The following is a 26,420-nucleotide window of genomic DNA, read 5'->3' as shown; positions in this document are numbered from 1 at the left end:
ATGAAGCAGAAAAACAGTTAATAAACACCGCAACATTTACTAATTTCATGGGTTTCTTTTGTTTCAACAGTGCTGTCGAAGTCCAATTTTGCAATTTGGCTCGCTTTTGAAAGTATGACTAATAATCCACAGCTGAATGTAACTTAACTTCTGAGGTATACCTTGCTGAAGGAGTTGGTGCTCTAAGCACTAGCTTAATTTTCACTTTGAACAAAGTTCATCACATCACTCAGCAAGGAATTAGCAACACTTGCTTGTCTATAATTTTTTTTTTGTTGTACTGACATCAATGGAATACCTAAGCCATGCTCATCACAGATGTTTCCCAGTGAGATCAATACTACATACAGTATCAAACCAACCATCTACCCTGGGTCAACACATCAAATTTTAGTTACAACTCAAACTGACTTGTTGAAGAGCTATGTCACAAAACACTTCTTACTGAAATACTGTTAAAAACTTTCCGGTCAATGGCCCCCATAATTCAAGTGATAAAAAGAGATTTTACAACACACTCTGGCTAGGAAAAGGAATCTGAAGCAGTTAATCAAATTATTGGGTTTCACCCCCTCCTTTCTTTTTTGCTGAGTAACATTTGCTGCCGCTGCTCCAGATCCCAGCATCAGGAGAACAGCACACACGCACATGACAACCCGTCGAGGAGGGGTCAGCAGCCACAAGACTAAAGGGGAAACCTCAGGCTGTGCACGTAACCAACAAGGGCTACATCCTGCTCACTCCCCTCAGGTGCTGGGAGGCACCACCGCCCAGTGGTATTCTCACACCGCGATTCCCGATGCTTTGAATAACCTGAAGGTGGGAAGTCCACTTCCCCGGGACAGCCTTTCATGCCTACTGCTGTCAAGGACCCTAGCAGGGACAGTGTCAGACTGGACAAAATCACCATTTCATTTCTCATCGCTTCTTTTTTTCTCTTATGGGTCTACAAAGGGGTTCACAACCCTGGGGCAGGACATTCTTGCCCTCCATGCCTTTTCCCAGTCCCCCCATCCAACCCTGCGACACAGCTTGAGAGTCACTCCTGTGTGCTACCAGTTCGTCCTCTTTATAGTCATGACTGGAGAAGAGAAGACTCCGGGGAGACATTACAGCACCTTCCAGTAGCTAAAGGGGCTACAGGAAAGCTGGAAAGGGACTTTTCATAAGGGCATGTAGTGATAGGACAAGGGGTAATGGTTTTAAACTGACAGAGGGGAGATTTAGATGAGATCTAAGGAAGAAATTCTTCCCTGTGAGGGTGGTGAGGCCCTGGCACAGGTTGCCCAGAGAAGCTGTGGCTGCCCCCTCCCTGGAACGGTTCAAGGCCAGGTTGGACGGGGCTCTGGGCAACCTGGGCTAGTGGAACGTGTCCCTGCCCGTGGCAGGGGGGTGGGACTGGATGATCTTTAAGGTCTCTTCCAACCCAAACCATCCTGGGATTGACCAAGCCCTCTTTTTGCCCCCTGTAGGGTTTAGTTCTGGTCCTCCCACACTGAAGGGCTATGCTAGCATCACTGATCCTGCCCTGGAAGAAGGATTCCAGCAACGGGTGAAGGAGCAAACTTGGCTTAAGCATAATACCATCACATGCCTGAAAGGCTTTATTTTGAGCCAAATATAGCAGCAAAAGGAAAAACAGTATCCTGGACTTCACTGCTTTTTCCCAGCTTCATAAAGGTGTTTGAGGGTAGGTTACTGTATGACAGTAGTTTCACTTGCTTTCACAAAATGATAGAAAAGCAGCAACAGGAACCCAGTAAAAACCTCATCCAAGTAACGGGAGTGAAAAGAAATAAAAGCAACACAAGAAACCAAATGTTCCATACTCTGTGCAACCACAGACGGTAAAGACTGGGGTCCAATGCCCTGTATCAAGCTCCACATACACACACAGGGAAACGCAGATTGTGAGAAGAATTACTGAAAATGCCTTAATATCCAGTGAAATGAGCTTGGCAGAATTCTGGAGCCATAACTGCCATTAAGGAGGAAGGATACTATAGTCAGACTTTTCTCTTCACTGCATGAAAAGAAAAAACTCATCCATTAAGGAAATGTGAACACTATTCAAATCAGTACTTTGTTCTTGGCAGATATTACCCCAAATGGCCAGCAACTACAATACAGAAATTAAAATTAAAAAAATAATTTAAAAAAAAGTCACAGCTAAAATTTGTTTCCTGGAATCAGATTATTTCAAGTGTCATCAAAATAAAATAAAAAAAAGAGTATTTCACTATGTTTGCAGAGCAAATAAAAAGACAGTAGAACAGCAGAACATATTTTGAATGGAGGTATTACAGGAACTTTTCCTTTTTCACAATTCAAATATTCTGGTTAAGTTTAAACAAGTTTCCATATATCTTTCCTTTAACAATCTACAAAAAACAGCTAAGGGAAAATACAGCTGAACTAGACTTAGGGATGAGAGTTTTTTCAAGCAGCGTAAGAGAAAGCTCCCCCAATTCTTAACTGCAATTCAAGAAAAAATTACGCCTATTTACGAAAAAAAACCCGCATCAGTAACATGACATCTCACCACCACAAGACTTCTGCATGTAAAAAAAAAAATAGCACAGGCTACATATTTAACAAAATCCACAGCCTTACCGGTCAATAACAATTCTTCTTTGGTTTGTATTCCATCAAGCAACTTGATCAAATGGACCGATGTGGAGATGAGACCCAAGTTCCTATTATTAAATTGGGGGGGGAATAAAAATCATTTGTTGTGAAATACACTCAAATAAAGCGAAAAGGCTTTTTACTGAAGTTAACGGCAAGTCTTTAACATCTTCAGAAACTAAAATAAAAAGCAGTTTCTCCTAGTTAGCTATGCCTGACTACCAGTAGCCACACTACTACCAGCAGAAGCAAAACAAAGGGGTTTACTGCATCAGCCCGCACATTAACAATTTCGGATACAGTACCTTCAGAGCTAAGTACCCTTTCCTCTCTTTTTGCCATTCTTCTGAATCAGATGTTAAAAATTAGCAGGTTATTCCTGTAATTTAAACAGCTTTATCTGTGTAAAAACTTTGCTTTGTTTGAAGTTCAAGTGTTCAGGGAAAGTGTCAATGTACCTTACTTAGGAATAAACTTTGAGGATTTTAAATATCAATGAAGCGATTAGTGATGGCCATCAAACGAACAACAGGGCCAGTTCAAAGAGAAACAAAACTCTCAGAGGGAAGCAGGGAAGGTCAAGTAATCTTTTATCCTTTCTCCAGTGAGAAGGAATCGTAGGTAGAATCCCAGATGGGTTGGGTTGGAAGGAACCTTTAAAGATCATCCAGTCCCACCCCCTGCCATGGGCAGGGACACCTTCCACTAGCCCAGGTTGCTCAAAGCCCTGTCCAACCTGGCCTTGAACCCTTCCAGACATGAAAAACATGGTGATAGTGAAGATAAATCAGTGAAGCCATTTGGAATGAAAAAAAAACCAAAATACTTCTACGGCCAAAGATCAGCAATCCTGGAAGGAGACAACATACGTGCCAGGATGTGCATGCAACAGCAGTGAAAAAACAAAAGTCAAAGGATACAGCATAAACAGATGAAGTTTTCAGCTTTTAAGCTGCTTGTACTTTAGTAGTCAAGATTTCTGAGAAGAGATCAGCCAAGACAGAGTGCCTGAAACTTCAGAACACAGCAATACCTTCTCTACCTAACCTCCACACCCATGCATGAGTTACTTAAAAAATACCATATCATCCCATGTGAATGCTGACTAATTGTCTTCTGCAGATGTTTTCTAGACAAACACATTCCTCTAAGTTCAGAAAAGAAGCCACAGATACATTTATAAATATATAATACACACATGCACACTGGTATACATACAATCTATTAAAACATTTCCCATCCCTTCAGACCCCAAATTTCTCCACAGCACACAAAGCAAAAAAACCTGACCCTGGAAGGAACAAAGCTTCATATTCCCCAGTAGTTTAAAAGCTGTCACACAATCCATGTGTTTACAATCTTTGCATTTTTTCCTAGAAACAATCAGTTTCAATTTGGATCAAACACTCTGCAGTTTGGGGGTGCTTTTTTGGAATATCTGAATGTTGCACACTTCAAACCAACATCAAAGGCACATTCGTTTTCCTTCCATTCACAACTTTTGACCATTCAGGACATTTGTTTCCTAAACAAGTTGTGCATTTGCAACTGTTTAAAATCAACACAAACATATGACAGATACAGAGCTGGCTCAAAGCACCCAGCACCGTATTAAAAGGAGCATAAATTATTATGCTGCTACAAAGCCAAAACTGTATCCGCTGAGTGACCCACCGAATCCTTCACTGTTAGAAACATGGTCAGAACTTTCTCTATACACAGGCCTTCCCCCTCCCGCAGGCTAAAGCACAATTACTAGCCTCCAGCTTCCTAAACAAGCAAGGCTCTGTTAAGTGCCTAGTGAGGGCAAGCATGCAGCACAAGTATAACCAGTGCAGAGCACACTTCTGTCCAGGAGCAGGTTGGATATCTGAATTTCATTATTCCATCTTCCACTAATTTTACTTTCTAATGGAATTCAGATAGCCATAACGAGGTTGTATTTGTCATGCTACTGAAAAGGGCACTTGTGCCAACTCCTAGCCACACCAATCTGTTCCCCCCAGGTTTTGTTAACACAAGTCACTAGGGAGCTACAGTAAACTACAATAAGGAACCCAGATTGGCTGAACATCTACCAGCAAAAATTTATAAACAAGCATATAAATTTTCTGTCAAATCAGTTCCTTGACCCACAACATGATCACAAGTGCTAGCACTTCCAGGTACAAACAGAGCCTGAACTTAGATTTACCTTATTCTAAAAGTAATGACTTTTCATAAAAGTCCTGCAACTTTTGTGGCATTAACAAAATTCTGCCCCAGCACAGAAGTTGCAACTTTGTCCCCTGTCAACATTTGACAAGTCCCAAGAAACCAAATTTTAAGACTGTATTCCACAACAATTCTTCATGATCTAACAGACTTGTAACAGGTTTTTGGGGGGTTTTTTTGGATTGGTTGGGTATAGGTTCTTGATGGGGGGAGGGAGGGATAATATTTGTTGTTGTTTTGGGTTTTTTTTAAACCAGCAGGTAGACTGCCAGGTTTTCAGTAACTACAGCTGGTTGTATCCCCAGCATCCCCTCAGTGTTGCAACAGACACAGGCAAAAAAGAGAGGCTAAATAACTTAAGGAGTCAGACTGACTTCTTATCCATTAATATCAGTTTACCTGTGTATATGTACCAGGGTTGATACGCACAGTTCTACACGCTGTGCTTTGCCACGACCCCCAGACAGATCTAAATGTACCTTAAAAAAACATACTAATCTGTAACTGATAATTGACTGCTTACTCATTATGTTATCCAAAAAATTAAAAAGAAATGAAAGAGAAAAAAAGGACAGTTCTACAATCAGACTTCCAAAAGGCTTCTATCATTTGCATAATCAACACGTACTAAGGACACAAACACTTTGTTCTATTATTCATCAATGCCCCAAACTCTGACCTACAAATAGGTCAGCTATTTTTGTTTCTTGCATACTTCATTTCAAGTGATTGCATCAAGCAGGAAATACCAGTTAATAAATCAACTAACACAGCGGTGTAAAATAAGAATCTCTATATAAAACCACACAAACATCAGAAGGTTATATTTTTGTATGGGTTAAAATGGATCATAACTATACCTCATGACATCTTGATTCCTGGCACACTCAACACAGGCATTCCTCAGACATCTGAAACACTCTGCTATGAGCAGCAGGCAGGTGTTTAGATCTACCAATTCACAGGAGTCCTTATAGGCCTGCTCAATTTCACTTGAGGCGCTCATCAGGATTTCCAGGAGATCCTGAAATATACTTTCTTTTGCCATTTCTCTGAAAGAAATAAATTTGTAGTGAATGAAAAAATGCATTGCTATCAAAAAGTCTACATTATGACAATTACACTTCTTATTGTAAACCCAAAGATGTTCCTGCAACAATCTTTAACTATTCATAGTACACAAGGTATTTTGAGTAGAAAGAGCAAAACATGCACACAGTCACCCCATCAGCCTTTTCAGAAAAGGGGCTGTGAGAGAGTTGTGTTGCCTTACTATTCTTCACAGCTTTCCAACAGTTCTTTGGAATCTTAATTAAAAAAAAAAAAAAAAGTCTTCCTAATGCATATAGCTAGCATATTTATACATGACACCGCATGTTGTTTCAAGAATTAGGAATTGCTTTAATTAGTGAACACAGTTTAGATGTTCAGCACTAGATGTTTCAGAAGGAGGTATCAGACACTCTGCTATAAAAAACAGCCTGCCACAAATTTCACCAGAGGGAGAAAGAGAAGTGGTGAAGAAAGCTGCTGGCTGCTGTGTGAATCAAAGCCAAGGGAGAAAGTCAACTCTGTCTACTTCAGCAGACAATTACCCCAACACAAAAAATACCATATACCACAAATACCAATACCAACAGCCAGAAGTGGTTCTTAGAGTATCAACACCTTATGGTTTTGTAGTGTTGTTTTCCTAGCACATAGACAGAAACTATAGGAATGGATGAGAGAGCTGACGCTGCTGCACCACGTAGATTCACCAGACCCCCCAGGACCGACCTGCCCATCTGCAGATGACCTGTCACACAGATATGCACAATGCTTCCAAACTACAGCTATTCACATTCTCTCTCCCCTGATTTTATGTTCAGAAAGGAGATGAGGGCATCACATTACAAACGTTGCTAACTCAGTTTTGATGCTACATGCTGGTAAAAAGAAGCTACTCCAGAGTGGTTATGACATTGCTACAGGAAAGCTCAATAAATTTGCCTATCCAAAACTTCTGACAAGAGTCAGAAAAAGGAAATCCAAATGCAGCCACCTTGAACCTTAAACAGACTTGTCGCATACTCAAGATCAAACAGGAAAGTTAGATCTGAGATATAAACTTGAGAAATACCTCCTAAGCTATGAACAGAAGAAAGAGATGAAATGGAAATTAATATTAAACAAAATACGTTCACACAGAAAATTCTTCCTAAAGGAGAATTTTACAATTTCTTGATCAAACGTTAGTGGATGATACACTATTACCTGTGTTCTGCTGCTCACTGAAATGTCTAAATATTTGCACAATTAGAAATTCTACCTACTCTTTATCATAAGTGATCACATGTCCATAAACCAAACCACAGAATCATAGAATCATCTAGGTTGGGAAAGACCCTTAAGATCATCGAGTCCAACCATTAACTGACAATTCCACCACTAGACCATGTCCCTAAGCACCACGTCTACACATCTTATCTGTAACACCCTTACACATGTCTGAAGACTATCCTATTTCCTATTCCTGCTCCTGCCATGTTCTGTTTCCTAGACTAAATAAAACCAATCCTCCCAGCCTTTACTCACAGTTCATGTCTTCTAAGCCTCTTATCACTCTTGTTGCTCCAACAGTGACACTTTCAGGTTCGTCTACATCTTACTGACAGTACAGTGCATCCACTACTGAGGTCTGTTAGGGCGTGGAGTAGACTTACAAAGAAGGGAGAGCACTTGTACTGTGGAAAATACAACAATATACACAAATATCATTCAATTACTACAACATTAGATTTCAGATCTCCAGGAAGTATGCATTTTATTCTACAACCTCACAGTTGATCAAGACCAATACACTTAGATAATCTCCATCTACATGAAAACATAAAAAAACCCCACCACACCATCAATGAGAATTATTGGAGGGTGAGGGGGAGGCTACATTTTACAGTGGTGGAATACTGAGAGGAAAATACCATGGTGGCACAACAAAGACCACAAGCAGACCTGGCCCTCAGTCATAAAGAAAACAGTGGAGTTTATATAACCAGAAAGGTTTCGAATTTGGTTTCGGTTTTAAGACATAAAAAAAGACATTCATGAGACTTGAACCTTTGACTTCCAAGAAGTGGTACAACTTCTGCCGCTTCATGGCAGGCATGCAGGCCAAAAGCAGACTCAGTGGCTGACGTGCCACGGTACACATGGTAAATGCATCCAGACACAAGTTTTCCCAAATGTCAGAAGAGCTACAGTCTGGTAAAGGAGCACCCAGCCAGGCCCCGTCCCAGACACACAAAAGCCATGTTTTCTCTAGTGAGTGGAGATGCCATACAGAATCATTAGCTGTTAGTCAGCTGAGTTTTTAAACACTGAAATTATTCTAAAATAGGAAAATTCTCAGTCCAACTGCAGTTTCTTTTTATTTGTCTATGCCACATGTTGGATTATCACATGAAACTGGTCATTTCCTGACACAACTTCAAAATACAGAAATCAGTGGTCAGTGCAAGACATGTACTACTGTAAAACATTCAATTATTTGGAATTGGTAAAACAGAAATGAAAAAAACTGCAAGTACTTTTGTGCGCATTCTTGTGACTCTACTGGTAAAAGGACACCTTAAAGTTATTCTTACCCTGGAAGGGTTTCTACTCTCGTTACGGAGTTATGCAGCAGAACAGAAGTTTTAGTTAGATACTGGATCACAAGCATACTGGGCTGTTGTGACAACTTTTTGCTTAATATCAGATTGAAAGTAAAAATACCCTAAGAGCATGACATTTCCAGTAAAATACAAAGATGAAACTCTTGTGTGTCCTAACAGAGCAAGTGTGAGGTGCACAAGGAAGTGCCTGTCCTCACTGTGTACATGGAAGTAGATGCAGTTTTTTACATATCAGTGAGGAGAGACAGACCTCCAAATTGCTCTTGCACACCAAAAGAAGATGAATGTGCTCAAGCCAGATCTTTCTGGGCAGAAATTAAATCTCTTCCTACAACAGAAAAGCCTAAGTGAACAAGCAAAAGGTGTTCCAAACAAACAAGGGATTACTTAAAGGCTGTTTGGTAAAGCAGGATTCTATACAGAGAAAATGTAAACACAACTCTTAAGCACCTATACATCATTAAAATTGAAGTGTGTACTACAAAGGAATTTTAATTAAAATCATCCTTCTGCACAAAAAAATGAAATTCTCAAATTAGTAAGGAGGGCAGGAAGTGTTTAGCTAACATTAAGAAATTGGTCAGGAGTGATTTCAGGTAACTGTTCCACAGCAATGCTTGCAACCATTTTTTAAAAAATAATCTTTCCCAGCAGACAAAGATTCACAAACAGATAAAAATAGCAGCTACAAGTATTTAAAATGTATTTTTGAAACGAAAAGTATTTTCCTTCCATAGCCTTTTCCCTAATCTTTAAATATTAATCTATAAAACTAGCAAAGAGCCTGCTAAGTAGCTTTTAGATTAAAAAATAACCTTCTATTGTAAACAGGCCTTGAAATTCATTCAGAACTGGTCTGTGGATATTCCACGGACTTCTGTTTCCTGTTTTGTTGCCTAAAACAGGATCTTCACAATTTGCTGCTGTCACCTGTCCCTGAATTCAGCATCAAGTATTCTGCAGGAATACAAAAGGAAGCAGAAGCAAAGGGTATAGCAGCTCAGCTCTCAGACAAGGAAGACATGCACAATTTCTTGTTAAGTCAAAACAAAGAGTCAGAATTCATGTATCCATGCCAAAAGGAAGATTACTGTCACTCCTTGTAAGTCCTAAGTGCTTGATTGTTAAAAATAGAAACTGCACAAGATAACATCACAGTGAACACAGAGTTCAAAACATTAATGCAATGCTGTTCAAAAGACCAGAGCTCCAAAAATTATAAAATTAGTCAGGAATTATGCAAACAATCCAGAAGTTTGCAATTCTATATTTCCACTCTATGTTTTAGGTACTTACACAATTCCACTCCTGTAAGCAGAGTCCCTAAAAAGCCTTTAAAGTCTTTACCTTCACAATATTCCTGGTAACAGAATAAAGCCATTTTCTTCCTTTTGTAGATTAGTAATGGAAGCATAAAAAAATCAAGTCACTTGCTCCAAACCATTGGAAGTCTCAAGTAAAGCGCACAGCTGAATTCAAGTCTCCCAAATTCCACATCATGGTCTCATAGTTGGGGCATTATTTCCTCATCTTATTTGCTTCTGACTTACAGGCCACTAGAACTCACATTTTTAAATTATTTTGTTCCCACAAGCACTGAACAATCACATAATAACAAAAGAATTGTCACTAAATATCACAACTTCAAATACCAAACATCCATTGGGTTGCACCTTCTGGTTCAACAGCACCAACAACGGTATTTTCCACCATTGGCAAATTTATTGCCAAAGTTGCTCTCAGATGCATTCCGTTACATCCTAGAGGATGTAAGCTAACACTACAGCTTTGTCCTTCTGGAAGGGCAATTAGTATGTCTTTCAGCCCACCTGCACCCACTAAATGTGGCTATTTTGGGGAATATCCACTCCTCTGTCAAACACAGTGGCAGAGGTTTCAGGGAGGAAGGTGAGAAACAGAGAAAGCATCAGCAAGTAAGCCCAAAATTTGCATGGGTCCCCCTCTCTTCCTAGAGAAATTGAGATGAACACCAGAAGAAAAGTCTCCTGTACATGCAAAGATCAGAGGAGAATAGTTTTAGGGTACATCTTCCCCCACACTCCCCGACTTGTAAATGTGGATTTAATTAACAAAAGTAGTATCGGGAATTAAAAAAACCAACAAACAAAACACCACCACACTTTTATGCTAAGCTAAAAAGTTTGATTTCTTCATTCTTAGGTGTAACAACCCTCAAATAGCTACTGTTAGGAGGAGGAAGCACAAGCTTCACACCAACCTATGCCTCCTCCCACCTTCCAGGAAGAGCAAAAACTATGATTCCAAGCCCAGTCACGCAGCTGAACTTCCACATGTCCAACCTTTGCCAAAGCCAACAGCAGTGTGTGGTGCTGCAGAGGTGTCCCCCCGACCTTATAGGCACAGCAACACTCCATACCGGCTTTCTCCAGTAGCTCCATGCTTTCTCTCCCGATTTTAAAGCTACTACAGGGCCTCCCCAACCTTTCCTCCCACTGAAGCCACCACAACCCAGCATGTGCCCTGTTGCCAAAGCCTACAACCACCCGCCTCGTCCCAAGGCCTTGGCCTCGCATGGGCATGACACAGTCTCCCAGCAAGACCTCGCACGGCACATCTTACCCATTTCTAGCCACCCTGCGGGACTCCACTGTGGCTTTTTTGTCCTACAGCTGCTACTCCTATGGCTACAACCCCCCTGAGCATACCTGCCTAGGAGAGCAACTCTTGTCACCTGCGACTGGGAGGCACAAAGCTTTTCCCCCTGCCCTGGGCCTGCCACAGGCACAGGGACACGAGCAGACCGCCAATTCCTCATGGGGGCCCCAAGGGAAAAGAAAGGAGAAAGGACAAGTCACCCCCCCGCGCCCCACAGGTGACTCCCGGAGCCCACACAAACAGCCCCCCGCGGGAAGAGGCAGAGATTTCACAGGAGGGACCCGCTCTGCGGGCACCGAGGGGCCATTCCCCTGCAGCCGACACCCCCGGGGACAGGAGGGCGCCCGGAGCGGAGACAAGCCCGGCACACGGACCACACGGACCACCCCGGCCCGCCGGCACCGCCGCTTCCCGCCGCTGGAGCTCCCTCCCCCGGCCCACGTGGCCGCGGGCGGCCCCTCCTCCCCGCTAACCTGGGCTGCGCCTCCCGGAACAGCCCCGCCATTGCCCGCACGCTTTCCAGGCGGGTCTCCGGCGCGGCCGCCACGGCACGACCCAGCCGCGCCGCCGCAGCGGGCACCGCTCCCGCCGCCGCCATCGCCCGGCCCGGCCCGGCCCCGCCCCGCGCGGAAATGGCGGCGGCCCGGCCCCAGCGGACGGGCGCGCGGGGCCGGCCCGGGGCCCGGCGGTAAAATGGCCGCCGGGCCTGTGGGGGCGCGGGCGGGCGGCTTGTGCTGGCCCACGGAGGGTAAAACTGTGCCTTTTCCCCCCGTGAAAGAATTCACCGTGGGGGCAACTTGCAGTCCCAGCGCCTTCCGCGGGGCCGCCCCCCCGGCTCTCCTCAGGGAGAGGGTGAAGGCCGGTACGAGTCTGGTGCTTCCCCTCGTCCCATCTGTTTTTCCAGACGCCTGCCTTTAAACAAATATTTAATTTATTTAAATAAATTTTTTTTTTTTTTTCATTTCAGTCCAAACAAATATTTCAGCATGTTCTAAACATCTGTGTGAAAAATTAACATATAGATCAGGGGAAGAAACCAAGCTTCCCATGAATAAAAAGGCTAATTGTGGCCAAATTGTTAAAGAATTTCACCAGACTTTAAAATTCTCCTGCATAAATACTATAGAAACCTTCATTAAACTACATTTACTGGATATACTTGAAGGAACCTGAAAGCAATACCTCCAACAGAAAATGTATGGCAGAAAAACCCACCTGTGATTAATTTATCCCTGTTCACTCATTTCCCCTTGTGTCCTCAGTTCCTGAGGCCACTGTGGGGAGCGGAGGGGACCTTGTTGCCATCCCAGAACCAGTCCCTCCGTGGCTGGTGTCTGCAGGATGTATCCCTCTTTTAGAAATAAACTTGCATGTCTTGGGTTACCAGTGGGGCGGACTTTTTATGATGTCCACTCTCAAACTTGTTTGTACATTAGTAAGTGCCATTTCCAGGCCTCTTCCTGGTAATTACTGTGTATCGCTAATGCACAACCAACCAGCTCGTGACAGCTCTATAGCAAAAACAGCTTCAAATAACAAGTAGAAATCAAGTAAGTAAAAGATGCCAGTCAAGACCCATTGCAATCATGCAAATTATTCCTGCTAACAGTTTCTATTACTTTTAACAATCACCTGTTCATGGATAAAGAGTAATTTGTTTCAAAGGCAATGAAACTCGAGATTAAAAATAGTGAAGCATCAGAAGTGTCCTGGCTGTGGCTGACTATGTTGTGCCCGACAGTGATGACTCGGCTGCAGCACATACAATTTTTCTGCACATTCTTGCTACCATTCAGTAGTCCTGGGCAAGCAGCAGATCACAACTTCAGTGAAGGAAGCAGTGGAGTACACTAAAATCTGACAAAATAGTCACGCGTGCTCAGTGAAAACTATCTGCAAATGTATAATTTTGTATTTAGTTGTATCCTACCCTGTTTGGGAAGGGGTGCCGTTTGCCCAGCAGTCCAATTTAACTGTCTTCATCTTTTAGCTGACATTTTGCCTTTTGCCAAACACGAATCTTGTAAGCAACAGGCTTTTTTATTTACCTTTTATAAACATATCAGTTTAGGGATTTTTTTTAAAACATCTGATGTTTTAAGGTGACCATTAACCAGCCTGCGCTCCATTAAGTATACAGATTTTTCGTGCAGTGGACTGATGAGTTACATTGCAAAATATTTCACATCAAATAGCTGAAAATACAGACTAGACCATGGATGTCCAAGACATCAGATGGGGATGCATTAATTCTCTAATTCAAACTAGTACATTGTTAAGCCTTCAACTTAACCCCAGCTGACTCTAAAGGAAGACAAAAGTAACTCATTCTTACCCTGGGGCAAGGTTAGATATAGTACAGCAGCTCCACATATAAATATGTTCTTTTTAAGAACACTTTAAAAGCAATGAAGAACAGAAAAGTCTTTTTTTCTGGCAATCTTAACAGAGTTCTGATCTTAGTGATATTCCAATAATTTCCATAGGCCAGCTTTACCCTGTTTAGACTTGCTGCCTGTTTCATCAAATGCCTCCTCAATCAGTATTATTGATTATTACTTGTGGATCCTTGTGAAAAATAGTTTTGCCTATGTATATGATCTCTCTTGATTTTTTTTTTTTTTTTTCTGCCTTAAACAGCCACACCATTTTTGGTTTTCCTCATTTTAGTCTTTCCATGCTTTCATTCATTCTCAACAACATACTCAGAACCACCTTTATTACAAGGTTATGCAATACTTTGAGATAGGCTTTTCATAAAGGAGTTTTGCAGGATCATAGGGATATCAAATATAGAATTTAGTCATTTTTACCAGATTACTCACAGATGTTATATCTTGAACTCATCTGATCTGCCTGATTCTGTGAACAGAGGCAGATCCCTTAAAGATTCAGTTTTTCCCTCAAAGAGCTTACAGTCTAAATAACATTCATTTTACTTAGCACAGATTTAGAGAACTACAAGAAGGGAAACAATCCACCTAGAGCTGACTACTCCATCTGAAAATAAAATGATGCAGAACCTATTTTTAAGGGTTCTGCATAAAATTAAGAGGTAGACCAGTCTCCTGAGGCACTGGTGTTTGAAGCTGATTGCAGAGAAAGATCCATCCCAGCAGAGACTGCGGAGGGAGACAGTTGCCCCGTTTCAGCAAACACTGGCTCTGCAGGAGGCAAAGCCTGTCAAAGACTTTGAATCCTTCACGTCTCAAATGTTGAGAGATGGCCGCTCATTCTAATCACAACTTGTATACTAGCCTTGCCCTTTTTTTATTGGAGGTAATTTCCACCAGAAAGTAAAATCTGGGCTCTGGAAAAAGTTACTTTACACTAAAGAAGCAAATCCCACAGCATGTTATATTTCCGGCATAAATATTAGTTTTCTGTCTCTTATTTTGGGCCTGTATTAGATTAAGCATGACTTGGGCCACAGAGCTTTGAAGCTGTAGCCCAAAGCTTTTATTTTTGGTCTAGTATTTAATAGGATCCAGTGAAATTGATTGATGCACTGGGGAAAATGCTTTTGATTAGCCTTTGTTGGTGAGCAGTGAGCCCCACGGCAGATCCACTGAGCTGTGGAGCACACCATACCCTCATGCCTGTCCTCACTTTCCCACTTACACCAGGCAAATTACAGTAATTGGCCGAGGAATTCTGAACACCTATGCTAAGATGAGGAAGAGCACATCTGGGAGGAGATAGCACCACCTTCTTAACCACCAGAGGTGGAACACAAAACAGCTTTCAAGTTTTTTGGAGGTACTCAAGAGCAATGAAGAATCCATATGAAATGGATGCTGCGCAGACTGTCTTAATCCCAAGAATAGCTATTGCAGTCCCAAGCCAACAACTCCAGAGGTTATTTGGCTTCAGATGAGATGTTACACATGTGTCCAAGGGCCATAAAAGAGCGGTTGCATTTGATGTTGAGTTGTATGTGTCACTCCTTTGTTATGTAATAGCAGAAATAAATTTAATTCTTCACAAGAAAGAAGTCCCTCCATCTGGAAAGAAAGCCTGCAAGGCCCTGGAGGAGATGTTCAAAGCGCTTTGCAGTTTGTCATGGAAACGAATGGTGTCTTCCAAGAAGTAAATACAGATGAAAAGCCGTCCCCTGCACAGTTGTCAGGCTCAGAGCCACTGCAGATACTCTTGCCTCATTTGTTAGATGCAGTCCAGTTTCCAGAGTGAACGAGGAGTTTCATAACCATCATCTGCCCCTCACAAAGTTTTTATGCCACATTTGCGTGGAGTGTTTTTGTCAGGATCGGCATTACCATCATCATGTTGGGCGACTGTACCAGCATATGGAAGGACACAATCCTTACCCTGCTCAGCTGGATTGGAGAGACACTACTTAGGTACCCAAAGTCTAGTTCCTTCATAACCTGGGCAATTTCATGGTACATTAATTTCACCTCATTCATGTACCAGTTGATTTATATTATGTAGAATTTAATGTCGGGTTTTGGTCTGGTGTGTCAGGAAATGAAGCTGAATTGTAAGAAGGCTGGTTCTAAATGAAAGGAGATTATGTGTACGCTAATTTACATAGTCCTGCTGTTTTCTGTAAGAGACACAGAGATGTCTTACGCATCAGTAAAGTACGTGTCAGCCCTGGGAGCGTGAGGGCTGCATCCAGCCCTGGCTCATTGCCTCTGCGCTTCTCCAGCATTCTGATTTTAAACAGTATCGACCAGGAAACACCCAGGGAAAGGTCTTTTTTTTTTCTGTGCTTGTCATTAGCTTTGCCCTTGGCAACAGCTGCCTCTGAGGACAGAGGAAACACTCGTGCTATTTTACCACCTCCTCCCTTTCCCCATCCTGGCCCATAGGTGCTGTGCGTGGCTCTGCCCGCACCTTCCACGCGTTTCCCAGCTGTGCCTCTCCTGTCCTCCAGCTGAAAATACCTCTTGGGCTGCTTGAACGTGAATGTGAGCTGGCCAGGCATCCTCCGGAGATCCTAACAAGTGCCTTTCTCTGCCTGCCTTTCCCCTGGCTCCCTCCTTTGCCGCGGCGACCTCTTCCCTCCCAGTTGGTTTGTAGTTGTGACGCGAAGTGATTGCCGTGCTGCGAGGGCGCAAGCAAAGCAAAAACCTTGGCCAGGGAGAGGCCTCCTGTTTAGAAATGTCTTCTCATGGATAGAGACTCTCCCTATTATTACAGGATTTAACATTAAATCCCATGTTTGGGATTTAATTACCAGGACTGGGAAGAACCCAATGGCAAAACCTGTACTGACTTCTGTGTCGTGTCTGCGTGCGTGTTTACACGTATAAAACCATGGCGTGTGGCGTATCAGAGACAGGGAAACCTGTACAAAGCGTGGGGAGTTATTCTCTGTTATTGCACCAGATACACTAAATCAGGACTGAGATTGGCACATGGGGAATGATGTTCTCATTTTTGTGAGAGCCAGGGTATGTATGGATTGGGACGACTAAGGAGGTGAGCGTAATCAAAATAGAAAATGGATGCGTAGAGGAGAAGGTGGGGTACAGTCCGCTCTCTATCAGACACTCTGAATGACATTTTTCTTTTTCCTGTACACTGAGGTAATGCAAATTTGAGTAAAACTAAACCTTAAAAAAAGTTACTGATTTTTCCTCTTTTTAGGTGTCAGTTGACAATATTATAGTTTAACACTGTGGCAGGGGAAAAATTCAGTTACTGCAGTTTAATGTCTGTAGGAAAGGACAGGGCTGCTTCAGGCAATCCCCAAAGCAGGGAAGGACATCACTCTCCCCAAGGCAGGCTGCTGTTCACACTGATCACAAGAGGAAAGATGGATGTGGGGAAGGTGACAGTAAGCAGTGGGTTTACAGAGAGGCATGCCCAGAAATGGATTGTGCTGCATAGAGACAGGATATCTGAAATAAGTTATGAGCATTTTGTTTAAAGTTTTGTGGGAAAGGAGGATTCTTGAGGAGGACTGTGAAGGTGAGAGTGTGCAGTTACTTGTCTCTTCTTCTGACCTTTTCAACTGCCCAGTGTTATTTTAAGTCCTAGACTCCCGTGTGAAAATGCTCCCATGAGCAGTGCTAAGTTTGAAAGTTGTGCCATATAATACGGATTTCCCATACAAATACAATCGGATCTCATCTCTCATGTGAAAATCTTGGCTTTTCATGTGTTTTGATAGCGGCAACAGTTTTTCTGGACTTCAGCAACCCGGACAACTGAGCATCCAAAAAGTTGCTATTAAATAAGCGCACATAAATCACTCCTGTGCTCTATACTGAGCTCACCAGGCTTTTGTGCATACACGGAGTAACTCTGTATCACAGGACAGAGAGTTCAAGCAGACTCACTGCTTTTCCATGCAGCGTGTAGTCACTCTCCACATGCACATTAAACCTGACATGCTGAGCTTGTATCATGTTTGCAGAGCTGCACATGGGAAACTTACCTTTTCGGGGCTGCAGAAGCCACTGGTTAGCATCTGTGAGCAAAATCCTCCAAAATCCTGTGTACAGTCCTGGAAATATTATCCTGATTCTGCTGTTTGGGAAATCTAATTCATCTGCTAAGCCTGTAGTCCAGCCTTCCTCCTTCAGTTGTCTTATAAACATACTATTGGAGTGGTGAGAATACTTTCTGAAATTACATCTTCCCAGAAAATAAAAATAAATATCCCTACTAAGGAACAGAAATAACAAAAAAGCTCCTCACCACCTGCTCGCTGACAGGGAGTAAAATGACATGCACTTAAATATTTTTGAGGAACTCACAAGTGAAGTAGTCCTCCTGGAGGGCAAAGACAGGGGCTAAAAGAGCAAAGAATGAGAAAAACCCAATATAGTGACTCAGAGTATCTCCTATTTTGGGTTACTGCTGGTGATTGGAAGTGAAGAATTGTAGCTGTGATCCTGACCGTGCTTGATCCATGCTCTCTACTATGAAATAGGGATTAAACCCTTCCAGCTCTGTCAACAGTCTGACATCTAGTGGAGATAAAATAATGGGCTGCAGAACTTGGCCTAAAATCATCTCTCGAACGCCTGTGGGGAGTTTGTCTTAGTCACTGCAGATGTTCAGGTCATTTAATTCATTAATTCTGTTTGTGAAATATAAAATGGTTTCATGAGTGAATCTACAAATCTTTACTGTAAACTAAAATCACAGATGATAGGTAAATTTGCAACATTTCATTTAGCCTACACAGAAATAAGGTTAGGATCTACCTAAATCACATAAAGCCAAGGCTTTAAAAGGCTTTCTGTACTTACAAAACTGTGTCAGCAGGTAAGCTTTGTAAAACGAGGGCAACAGGACTGAGATTTGTATCTTGGGCGTTAGCAAACAAATACCTACAAAGTTTGGTTTTGGAGCATTTATGAAATGTCTTATGTCACCTTAAGGAATAATATTTGAGAAGATGCTATTGGTAACTCAGAAGTTACCATATACATTGTCTGTCTGCCTCTAAGGATGAAATATATCCATTTATATAGAGAGAGTTGTTAGACTGACTGACAGATACAGAACTGAGAAATAAAGGGTTGGATCTTCAGTTGTCCAGAATCTTTTTCTTTAGGTCTTTGTCAACTTTTGCAGCTATAAGAGAAGTTTAATAGTCATGAGAAAAGGGTAGTGAAAATTTTGGGTATTAATTTTGATATAATACTATGAAACTTGTGAATATCTAGTTAAAAATCTCAGATCTTATTTTCTTAGAATTGTCCTACGCCAGCTTTATATTCCTTTGGAAGAAACACACAACCTAAACTTTAAAAAAAGGCAACAAATATTGCTATTAAAGTAACATCTTCAGAAGATTTCTGGATATGAGGATGTTTTATTGCCTTTTAATTTCAAAACCTTAACACACCAAAGAAATATCTGATGAAGCTTTGCTGTCATACCTGTGGACCTGAAAAAAATAAAATTATGGTTCTTTTAAACCAGTATGTAAAGGCTGTCCAAAAAGTTCATCTAATTATGTATCTGAAGGGAAGCTTTGATCCATCCATGTTTTATGTTTTTTTCCCACAAGATCATATCAGTAGACTAAAGTTAAGTGATATATAGATTATTATATTTTTAAAACCGCCATCTTAAATTCCTTGAGCGGCCACAAATATAAATGAAATTACATAATTTCCTCTGCATGTGCTGATTACACGGTCAGTGTTAGGTTAATGGTTGGACTGGATGATCTTCAAGGTCTTTTCCAACCTAGATGATTCTGTGATTATAAGATTCAGCTTCTGTAGAAGTCATTATTTGTATTTACATGACAAGATTCTGATTTTCTAAATTTAAAAATCCCACACTCTTTAATGACTGGGAGTAATAATGTTACGGAGCTATAAATTTCCCAGCTCACATGGAGATAAAAGGAAGTTTTGAAGGAGGGTGTTGTCTGTCGGTTCACCTGGGCAATGTCCTCCTTAAGCCCACAACTCACACAAATAAAATCAGCCCACTCTGTTTGCATCTGCCTGCCACACATTATCCACTTGCTAGATCTAGACTACGTGGGTTTTATTAGCTTCTCCCGCATCATTTACCAGCCTCTGGATGTGCCTGGTACCTCAATAACACTGCATGCAGTTATTAAGTAATATAAATTAATAATTAAAATAAATATTAACTATTAATACCATGCAAACACAGACATGTTCAAGACACTGTCAGGGATGGGTGAGCCTGCTTTTTGATCTAAGCAAGTGCTGATATTCACTGAATACAAATACCGGTTTCACTCGAGGGGCAAATAAGGAGAAAATCCAGTGGTGAGTCAGAGGTGGAGCCTCGGTTAGCAAGAACTGGGTCTGGGATTATGTTAGTCTAAAGCCCCTCCTGAATTCTCTCTTCCCCTTTCTCCTTGCCCATCATTTTTGCTACCTGGGACTCTGCAACTGCACAAGACTCTGTGTCTTCCCATTAGTCTTGGGAAAACGTCTCGTTTGTCTCCCTTTCTGTGTGGTCTGGTTTAGAGGCAGGATAAGAAGGGGAATAAAGCAGAATATGGCATTCTTGTCTGCTGAACTTCATTTTTGTCTTTTACCCATGCTTGCCCCGCACTGATGAAATAACCACGCTTGCCTGCAGGGTGAATCGGCATAGCAGGCTCGTCACGCCCCTGGGGCTACGCTCGGAAATAACAGGCATCGGGATTCACGCTGTTCATCACCCCGGTGCAGGGGAACATGCAGGATGAGATATTTCTCATATAATTAACACAAGGTAAGAAGCCTGAACTCCGCAGGCCACAATCTCTGCTCCTCTGTTTTATGCCAACATCATCAAAAACTGGAGACCTATCTTAGGCAAAATCTGTTGAGTTGTTTTCCCAGCTAGAAACTCCATCCAGAAAACTACATCTGGTATAACTTCCCAAACTAACATCGCCTTACCTCCTAAAATGTTATTTACACCTGCGCATGTCTGACTTCTGAATACAGACTGTAGTTTCCCGGCACCGTCACACTTAGTTGGACAAAAGAGGAGTCACTGGATAAATCAAAAGCAGGTAACAATCAGTTTTTTCCTAGCAGAAGACAAAGGTTTATAAGACCATCGCATTAGGAGTATGGTGTGCACCCTCATTCCTGAAGCAAGGAGTGCCTCTACCGAGGAATCTGTTATAAATCACATTTTTAGTGAGACTGGCAAAGCTGCATAACTCTGGCCTCAGGGAATCTGTCTAATTTGTCAGCTAAAATTCAGTCTCCTGATAGAAAACTAGTCCATTCATGCTTCGTGAAGGCTAATTACCCATGGAAGGAATCTGCTCAGGGAACTGTCAGCAGTGATGTGGTGTGGCACCATCATCCGGCTGGGAGCTTCCTGGGGAAGGCCGGCAGAGCTCCCCCTCCTCCTTGTGCCGAGCCTTAACTGGGCAGCCGCTCTCCTCCATCTCTCCTCTGAACGTGCACGGGCAGCGGGATGTCCCGAGAGAGAAGTGTCCCAGCGTGGTGCTTTCGCATGGAAACCACTTGCTCCCATAGCAGGCTGTCCTCTGCGTCTGGAAGTGGTGGGAGTTTGCTGTAGTCAGGATGATCTAAAAGAGGCAAGATTTGCCAGAAGGGGTATGTTTTGCTAGACTATTAACACAGTTGCAGAAACCAGAGGAGTTCTTATGTACCCATGTCCTTCTTCAGACCTACCACAGAAGCTGCTTACAAACTCACAGTCACTTATGTGTCTAGACGGAAGGGTCACAAGTAACATATGGCAAATAGGAGCTTCCAAAAATAATCCCGGGAAGAAACACTACGTAAATTCTTAAGAACTTATTTTTTGTAATCATTCGCGTGCATTATGAACTGTAAAAACTCCAGCATTGAATGAATTGCCACAGATTTAACACTTCCCATATCAGAGAAGAACTTTGTTTCTCTACTAGACTAATGAAAGTAGTTACAAAGATTTTCTAACTACAGATCATAACTTAATTCCTTTCCGTAGTGTTAGGCATGCAGTGTATTTTATTTCTTCTGGGAAATAATTCTCTGTTGTTGGTCCTAAACTTCAATGAGCTAAGGATCTCTAGCTTCATTTGTTCCACCTTAGTAGCCTTTTTAAATGACCGTGTTTTAGCACTGCTAAAGACACAGCTCAAACTTTGAGTATGTCACTAGAATAGCAATGAAAATGGGAAGAGATGTTGGAACAATGGTTGGATGTTGGGAAAAAAATGATAATTCACAGTTATTAGCAACCATTAACAACTAGAGGTTCAGTACCTGTCAAGGCCAAGTCATGATCCTGTAAGAAAGATCTTCAATTGACCGTTTAACTTACTTCAGAAGTTATTCATCATGCAGTTACGAACAAGTATCCTGGACTGAATTAATTGTATTAAACAAGGAAAATAGGTATGAACAAGAAGAACTTGGAAAAGTTATGTCCAGCCCCAAACTATCTATAGCCGCTTTTTCATTTGCTATTATAGAAAGACTTATTTAAAAAAAATACTGTTACCAAAAATTGTTCTCTGCAATTAAAAAGTATAATGCAGATTGACCAAGCAAGCCTGAGTTCAGTAGGGTGCTGAAACCAATGCATGTTTGCAAGAAACTGAGCAGTCTTGGGATGATTAGCAACCTTAAAGTAACACCCATGTTTAAGTTTCTTGATGTACCAAGGCCCCTCTGTTCTGTTTGACTCCATCAAGTTTGTGTGTTTGTTCTATTAGATAGCATCAATAACCAGCCTCTTCTCAGAGCGCTGTGTAGAAAAGGGAGCATAATTGTCTGAAAAGAGGCCTAGTAAGTGTTTGCTTTTAAATCAAAGAACACTTTTGAAATATTAAATAAAGAGGGACTACAATATATAAGTCACTCCAACCCATCTCAAAAATACTGATGTACATTAATGATTTACTTTAGGCTTATACATCTATTTGCTTTCGTATTCAAAACACTGCATTGTTACCTTGGTAACCCCAATATCTCACAGAATTTAGCTTATTCTCCATCTAAAGTACACCCTCTTAAGGAAATTCATACAGGTTCTCATGAGAGCACTTTTCCCTTTTTTCCCCATTGTTTGTAAAGGAAGAAATAATGACTGGTTTTGTCATGAATGGGCCATTTTTGCCTTTTCTTCCTCCCCTCTCCCATCCCATTAATGATAGCTGAGATTTAAACACAACGGCACATTCAGCCACCGTGTTCACTGTTTAACAATGTTCCCAGTCTTGAATGAGTTGGGCTGCTTTACGCCCATATTGACGCGTATTGATGTGCCACAAAGAGCCTTTCTAAGAAATTCCTCTCCTTATTTTAGAGGATACCTTAATTCTTAACAGTCTGGCTTCTCGTATATTCCTTTAAACGAGAGCAACGCAGCTCAGCTCTGGTACTCTGGTATTTTACTGAGGCATATTTCAGCCCTTCCTACCATTGAGGGCCCTTTCAGCCCTTGGTGCAATGGCAAACATCAAGAAGAGGTTGCCAACGAGCCTCAGAGCCCTTCTGCTGCCCCATGGCATTCTCTGGCAGGTAGACAAAGATGGGGGGAAGAGCAGTGAATACCCTGTGGAAGACTGTACCTCTCGGAAGCCAGAGGTGACATAAATCATCTGCCTTGAAGCTGTCTGGCCTCCCTCATGCGCTGGTGGTGATTGTCGATGATCCACCTCAGGGAGTTGAGCTGGTCAAATGCGATGGCCGCAGACCGACGTTGGAGGTGACAGCTCTCAGAAAGGAACAGTCCTGCTTTGCCCTGGGTGCCAGTTCCCAACCTTGCTCTGTTGATTGAGGTCTAGCCATCACCTGGCGGGAGAACGAGCTGATTCAGAGGGCTGATCTAGCAGGAAGGCTGGAAGCCAACTCCAGAACTCTGCCCTCCTTCCTCCTGCCTGCTCTTGGTTGCTGGTGTCCCACACCTCCCCACCTCCCATGCTGGGCTGCTGCGAGCATTTCTCTGGCCACACATCTCTCTGGGTTGGTGACCTGTTCCTTTTTTTGCCACATCATATCCATATTCTTGTCATTATTTTAATTAGTTGCCGATGCCGGTCCACCACACAGTGGCTCAACACTCACCTTAACACAAGGGAGACAGTGGGGACCTGCAGGAATGAGGCACAGGAAGCATGAGAGGGCAGGATGTGAGAACTGGCATTGCCACCCTTCCCTCAAAGCGTGACAGGGCAGGTGATTTTGGGGAGGCAGGTCAGAAAAGATAAACTTTGCATTTTGTGCTGGGCAGATGGCCACCTGTAGCCCACCTGTGGCCACCTGTGACACAGCCCAGAGCTACAGCAGAGCTAGCCCAAACTAGACCCCAAGCAAGCCACGGGCAGCTCCTGAACCAGAAAACACCATCTACATCGCATCCCTCCTGTCCCCTCCTGGCACACCTGTCTGAGCGCAGGGCAGGAGGATACCAGTCAACGGAAAGCTCTAGAGAATCAGTTCCAGGGAAAAATGTTCCCGAGAAGGGGTGGATGGACAAAACCCTACCGAGCCCGTCCCCAGAGGAGGTACAGCACAGGCACAGCCACACGCTCACCCTCAGCACTCTGCTAATGCCAGAAACAGCAAGAAGGCTTGTCAAGCACTGTGGTTTACATGACAAATCAATGTTTGTTCCAGATGTTGATTTTTTTTAATTAAGAAGATTTATTCAGACCGATGCAGAAGAAATGGAAGAGGTAAATGCAAGCTTAAAAGCTTCAGAAGAGTTTCAAAGCTCGTTACTCAACATTATTTACTTGCTGCGTAATCTCTTCTCATCACTCATTGGCCTCTGGCAAACAAAGAGTTGAGCTGACAGCAGCTTCCAACTTCCTTCCTCAAGCCAAGATTCTTAAAAATACTTTCTTTTTAAAGTTGTGTTTCAACCTCTACAGACACTGTGCAATAATCTCTCTTAAAAGCATCATCCTACTTGTCTTTCACATTTAAGAAACTTGCTAAGAGGACTTCACAGTAAACTAGGTAGGTAGATTATTTTTTCTTAACAAGAGTACAGGGGAAAGAATCCCAAAAGAAGTGAAGCCAACCTGCTTGTGTAAAGACAAAACCGCTTTTCTTGATTTTTTCTTTTCTTTGATTTATAAAAATGTCTTGTTAATCACTGCAGGGTTTCTGAGAAGAAAAAAAAAAAAGCTGAGATCCCTACACAACAACATAAGTTAGACACACATGAAGCAGAAAAGATGGACTGATTTAATGATTAAACAAAAAGAGGATGTGTAAATGACTGAGGAATGTATCAGGGAAACATATTAACTGCAGTTTCTCAACGTGTCTACCTTTGCATTCTTAATAATTCACTTAGAGGAGATGCTGAGGGGGACTGTCTCAGTTAGCTTTTGCTAACCTTAAATGTAAAGAGGTTTTATCCATCTCAATCACAAAAAACCCCCTCAGACTCTATCCACTTTGTGACAGTTTATAAATCTATCTGTCTCAGAGGTGATGAAAGCTTTCCAAATTTTGGATGAAATAAAAGTGGTTTTCATATTTGCTCAAAACCAGTAATGATTTTCTTTTTTCTCAGATAGGTAATTCTCTGAAATTGTCCAAGTTTTGAAGTAGGGATGAAAAACGTTTATGAACATTTGAGGTGAAGGAGGAAAGAAATTTTCATTAAAATCTTTGCAGCATTTGGATAAAGCCAGAGAAAATAGAGTGCGTCCTAATCTACATAGAAATGCCAACACACAACTACTTTTGTTATCACAGTTTAAGTATGGAACTGCAAATACTAAGTGCCAGCAATATGGTCTCAAGGAATATTGTGGAAAAAAGTACAGACTGAGTTTGCTGGCTTAGTAAAAGGAATAGTTTCACTGAATGAGTTGGTCAGATGAGCTTAGTGAACTTAAGTAACAGTGCAAATGAAGGTACTTTGTAGGAGTTACCTCCAGGAGATGAACAACCTTCTGCTTAGCACAGATGGAAAGTAAATGACTCAAAGTGGAAGTTACTTGGCCATCTAGAAGGTCCCATTGACCTCAAACAAGGACAAGCATCTCTGTGACCCCTGCGCACAGGAGCCGTTCCTGCCCTACGATCTGATTGCTTCCTGTGGCTCCGAGCATCACTGTTAATGCACTGGACTAGTTTGCTCTATACTGGCTGGTCCTTGGAAAGCCTTTACACTCTAAATCAGATTTGAGTCACATACACTAACACAAATTTCATCTCCTCATTAGATCAGTCTGTAAATTTCTTGGAAAATAATGCCTGGGTTCGCCCCTAGAACGAGTGCAGCACAAATACCATCAGGGCAGTATCCCAGGAGCTTTTCCCACACTAAGAAATAGCCTGGGTTGGCATTCAGTTCCTAGCTCTTCCATTGACATCCCTCAGCAAAGGTCCCTGTTGAAAATATGATCAATTATTGGCTCTGTCGGTGCAGGACCAGGCTGGTGCCTGTTGAAATACGATCAATTATCGGCTCTGTTGGCACAGGACCAGTCTATCTCAGGCAAGCTACCAGGCGGGGAGGTGTTATTTGTATTGGATGTTGGGGTAGCGGTGAGAAAGCCACGATTCCCCGTGAAAGACGCCCAAGAACAGGAGAGTCTCTGTCTGGGGGAGTTTGGCTGCTACCAGCTTGGGTGAGATTTGAACTGATGACCATCAAGTCAAAAGGTTCTGCAGTTCATTAGCTGCTTCACGCGCCAAACCGCTCTATCACCCCATTTCAGATTAACTTTACTACAGAACGCGTCTTTGTATAACACAGTGGAGTTTTGCTCCTGGCAATGTGCAAGTGTGAGTTACTGGTAGCCAGGGTGAGGGGCAGAGCTACTCCAGGAGCACACCAGGGATACAACTGGGATATAGAGTTAGACTTGCCTCCTTGGAGTATTCT

At 42.3% G+C, this 26,420-nt stretch overlaps 1 protein-coding gene across 3 annotated transcripts in view; it reads right to left on the bottom strand.

Moving 5' to 3' along the window:
• The window catches only part of ATXN10 (ataxin 10), a 103,820-nt gene extending 92,050 nt beyond the window's left edge, over positions 1-11,770 (bottom strand). For 2 of the 3 annotated variants that reach the window (XM_074825626.1, XM_074825627.1), the window contains exons 1-3: positions 11,609-11,770; positions 5,703-5,894; positions 2,614-2,696 (exon numbers count right to left, since the gene is read on the bottom strand). In XM_074825626.1, the coding sequence (XP_074681727.1) occupies positions 2,614-2,696; positions 5,703-5,894; positions 11,609-11,733 (400 nt within the window). In that variant the 5' untranslated portion in view covers positions 11,734-11,770. Of the gene's footprint in view, positions 1-2,613; positions 2,697-5,702; positions 5,895-7,419; positions 7,704-11,608 lie in introns of those variants that run through there. The other variant, XM_074825629.1, reaches the window with a different exon arrangement.
• Positions 11,771-26,420: the final 14,650 nt, after the last annotated feature.

The sequence above is a fragment of the Strix aluco genome, chromosome 5 (genome assembly GCF_031877795.1).
Source record: "Strix aluco isolate bStrAlu1 chromosome 5, bStrAlu1.hap1, whole genome shotgun sequence".
NCBI lineage: Eukaryota > Metazoa > Chordata > Aves > Strigiformes > Strigidae > Strix > Strix aluco.
The sequence above is the reverse complement of the archived record's forward strand: the minus strand, read 5'-3'. Positions and strand labels throughout refer to the sequence as shown.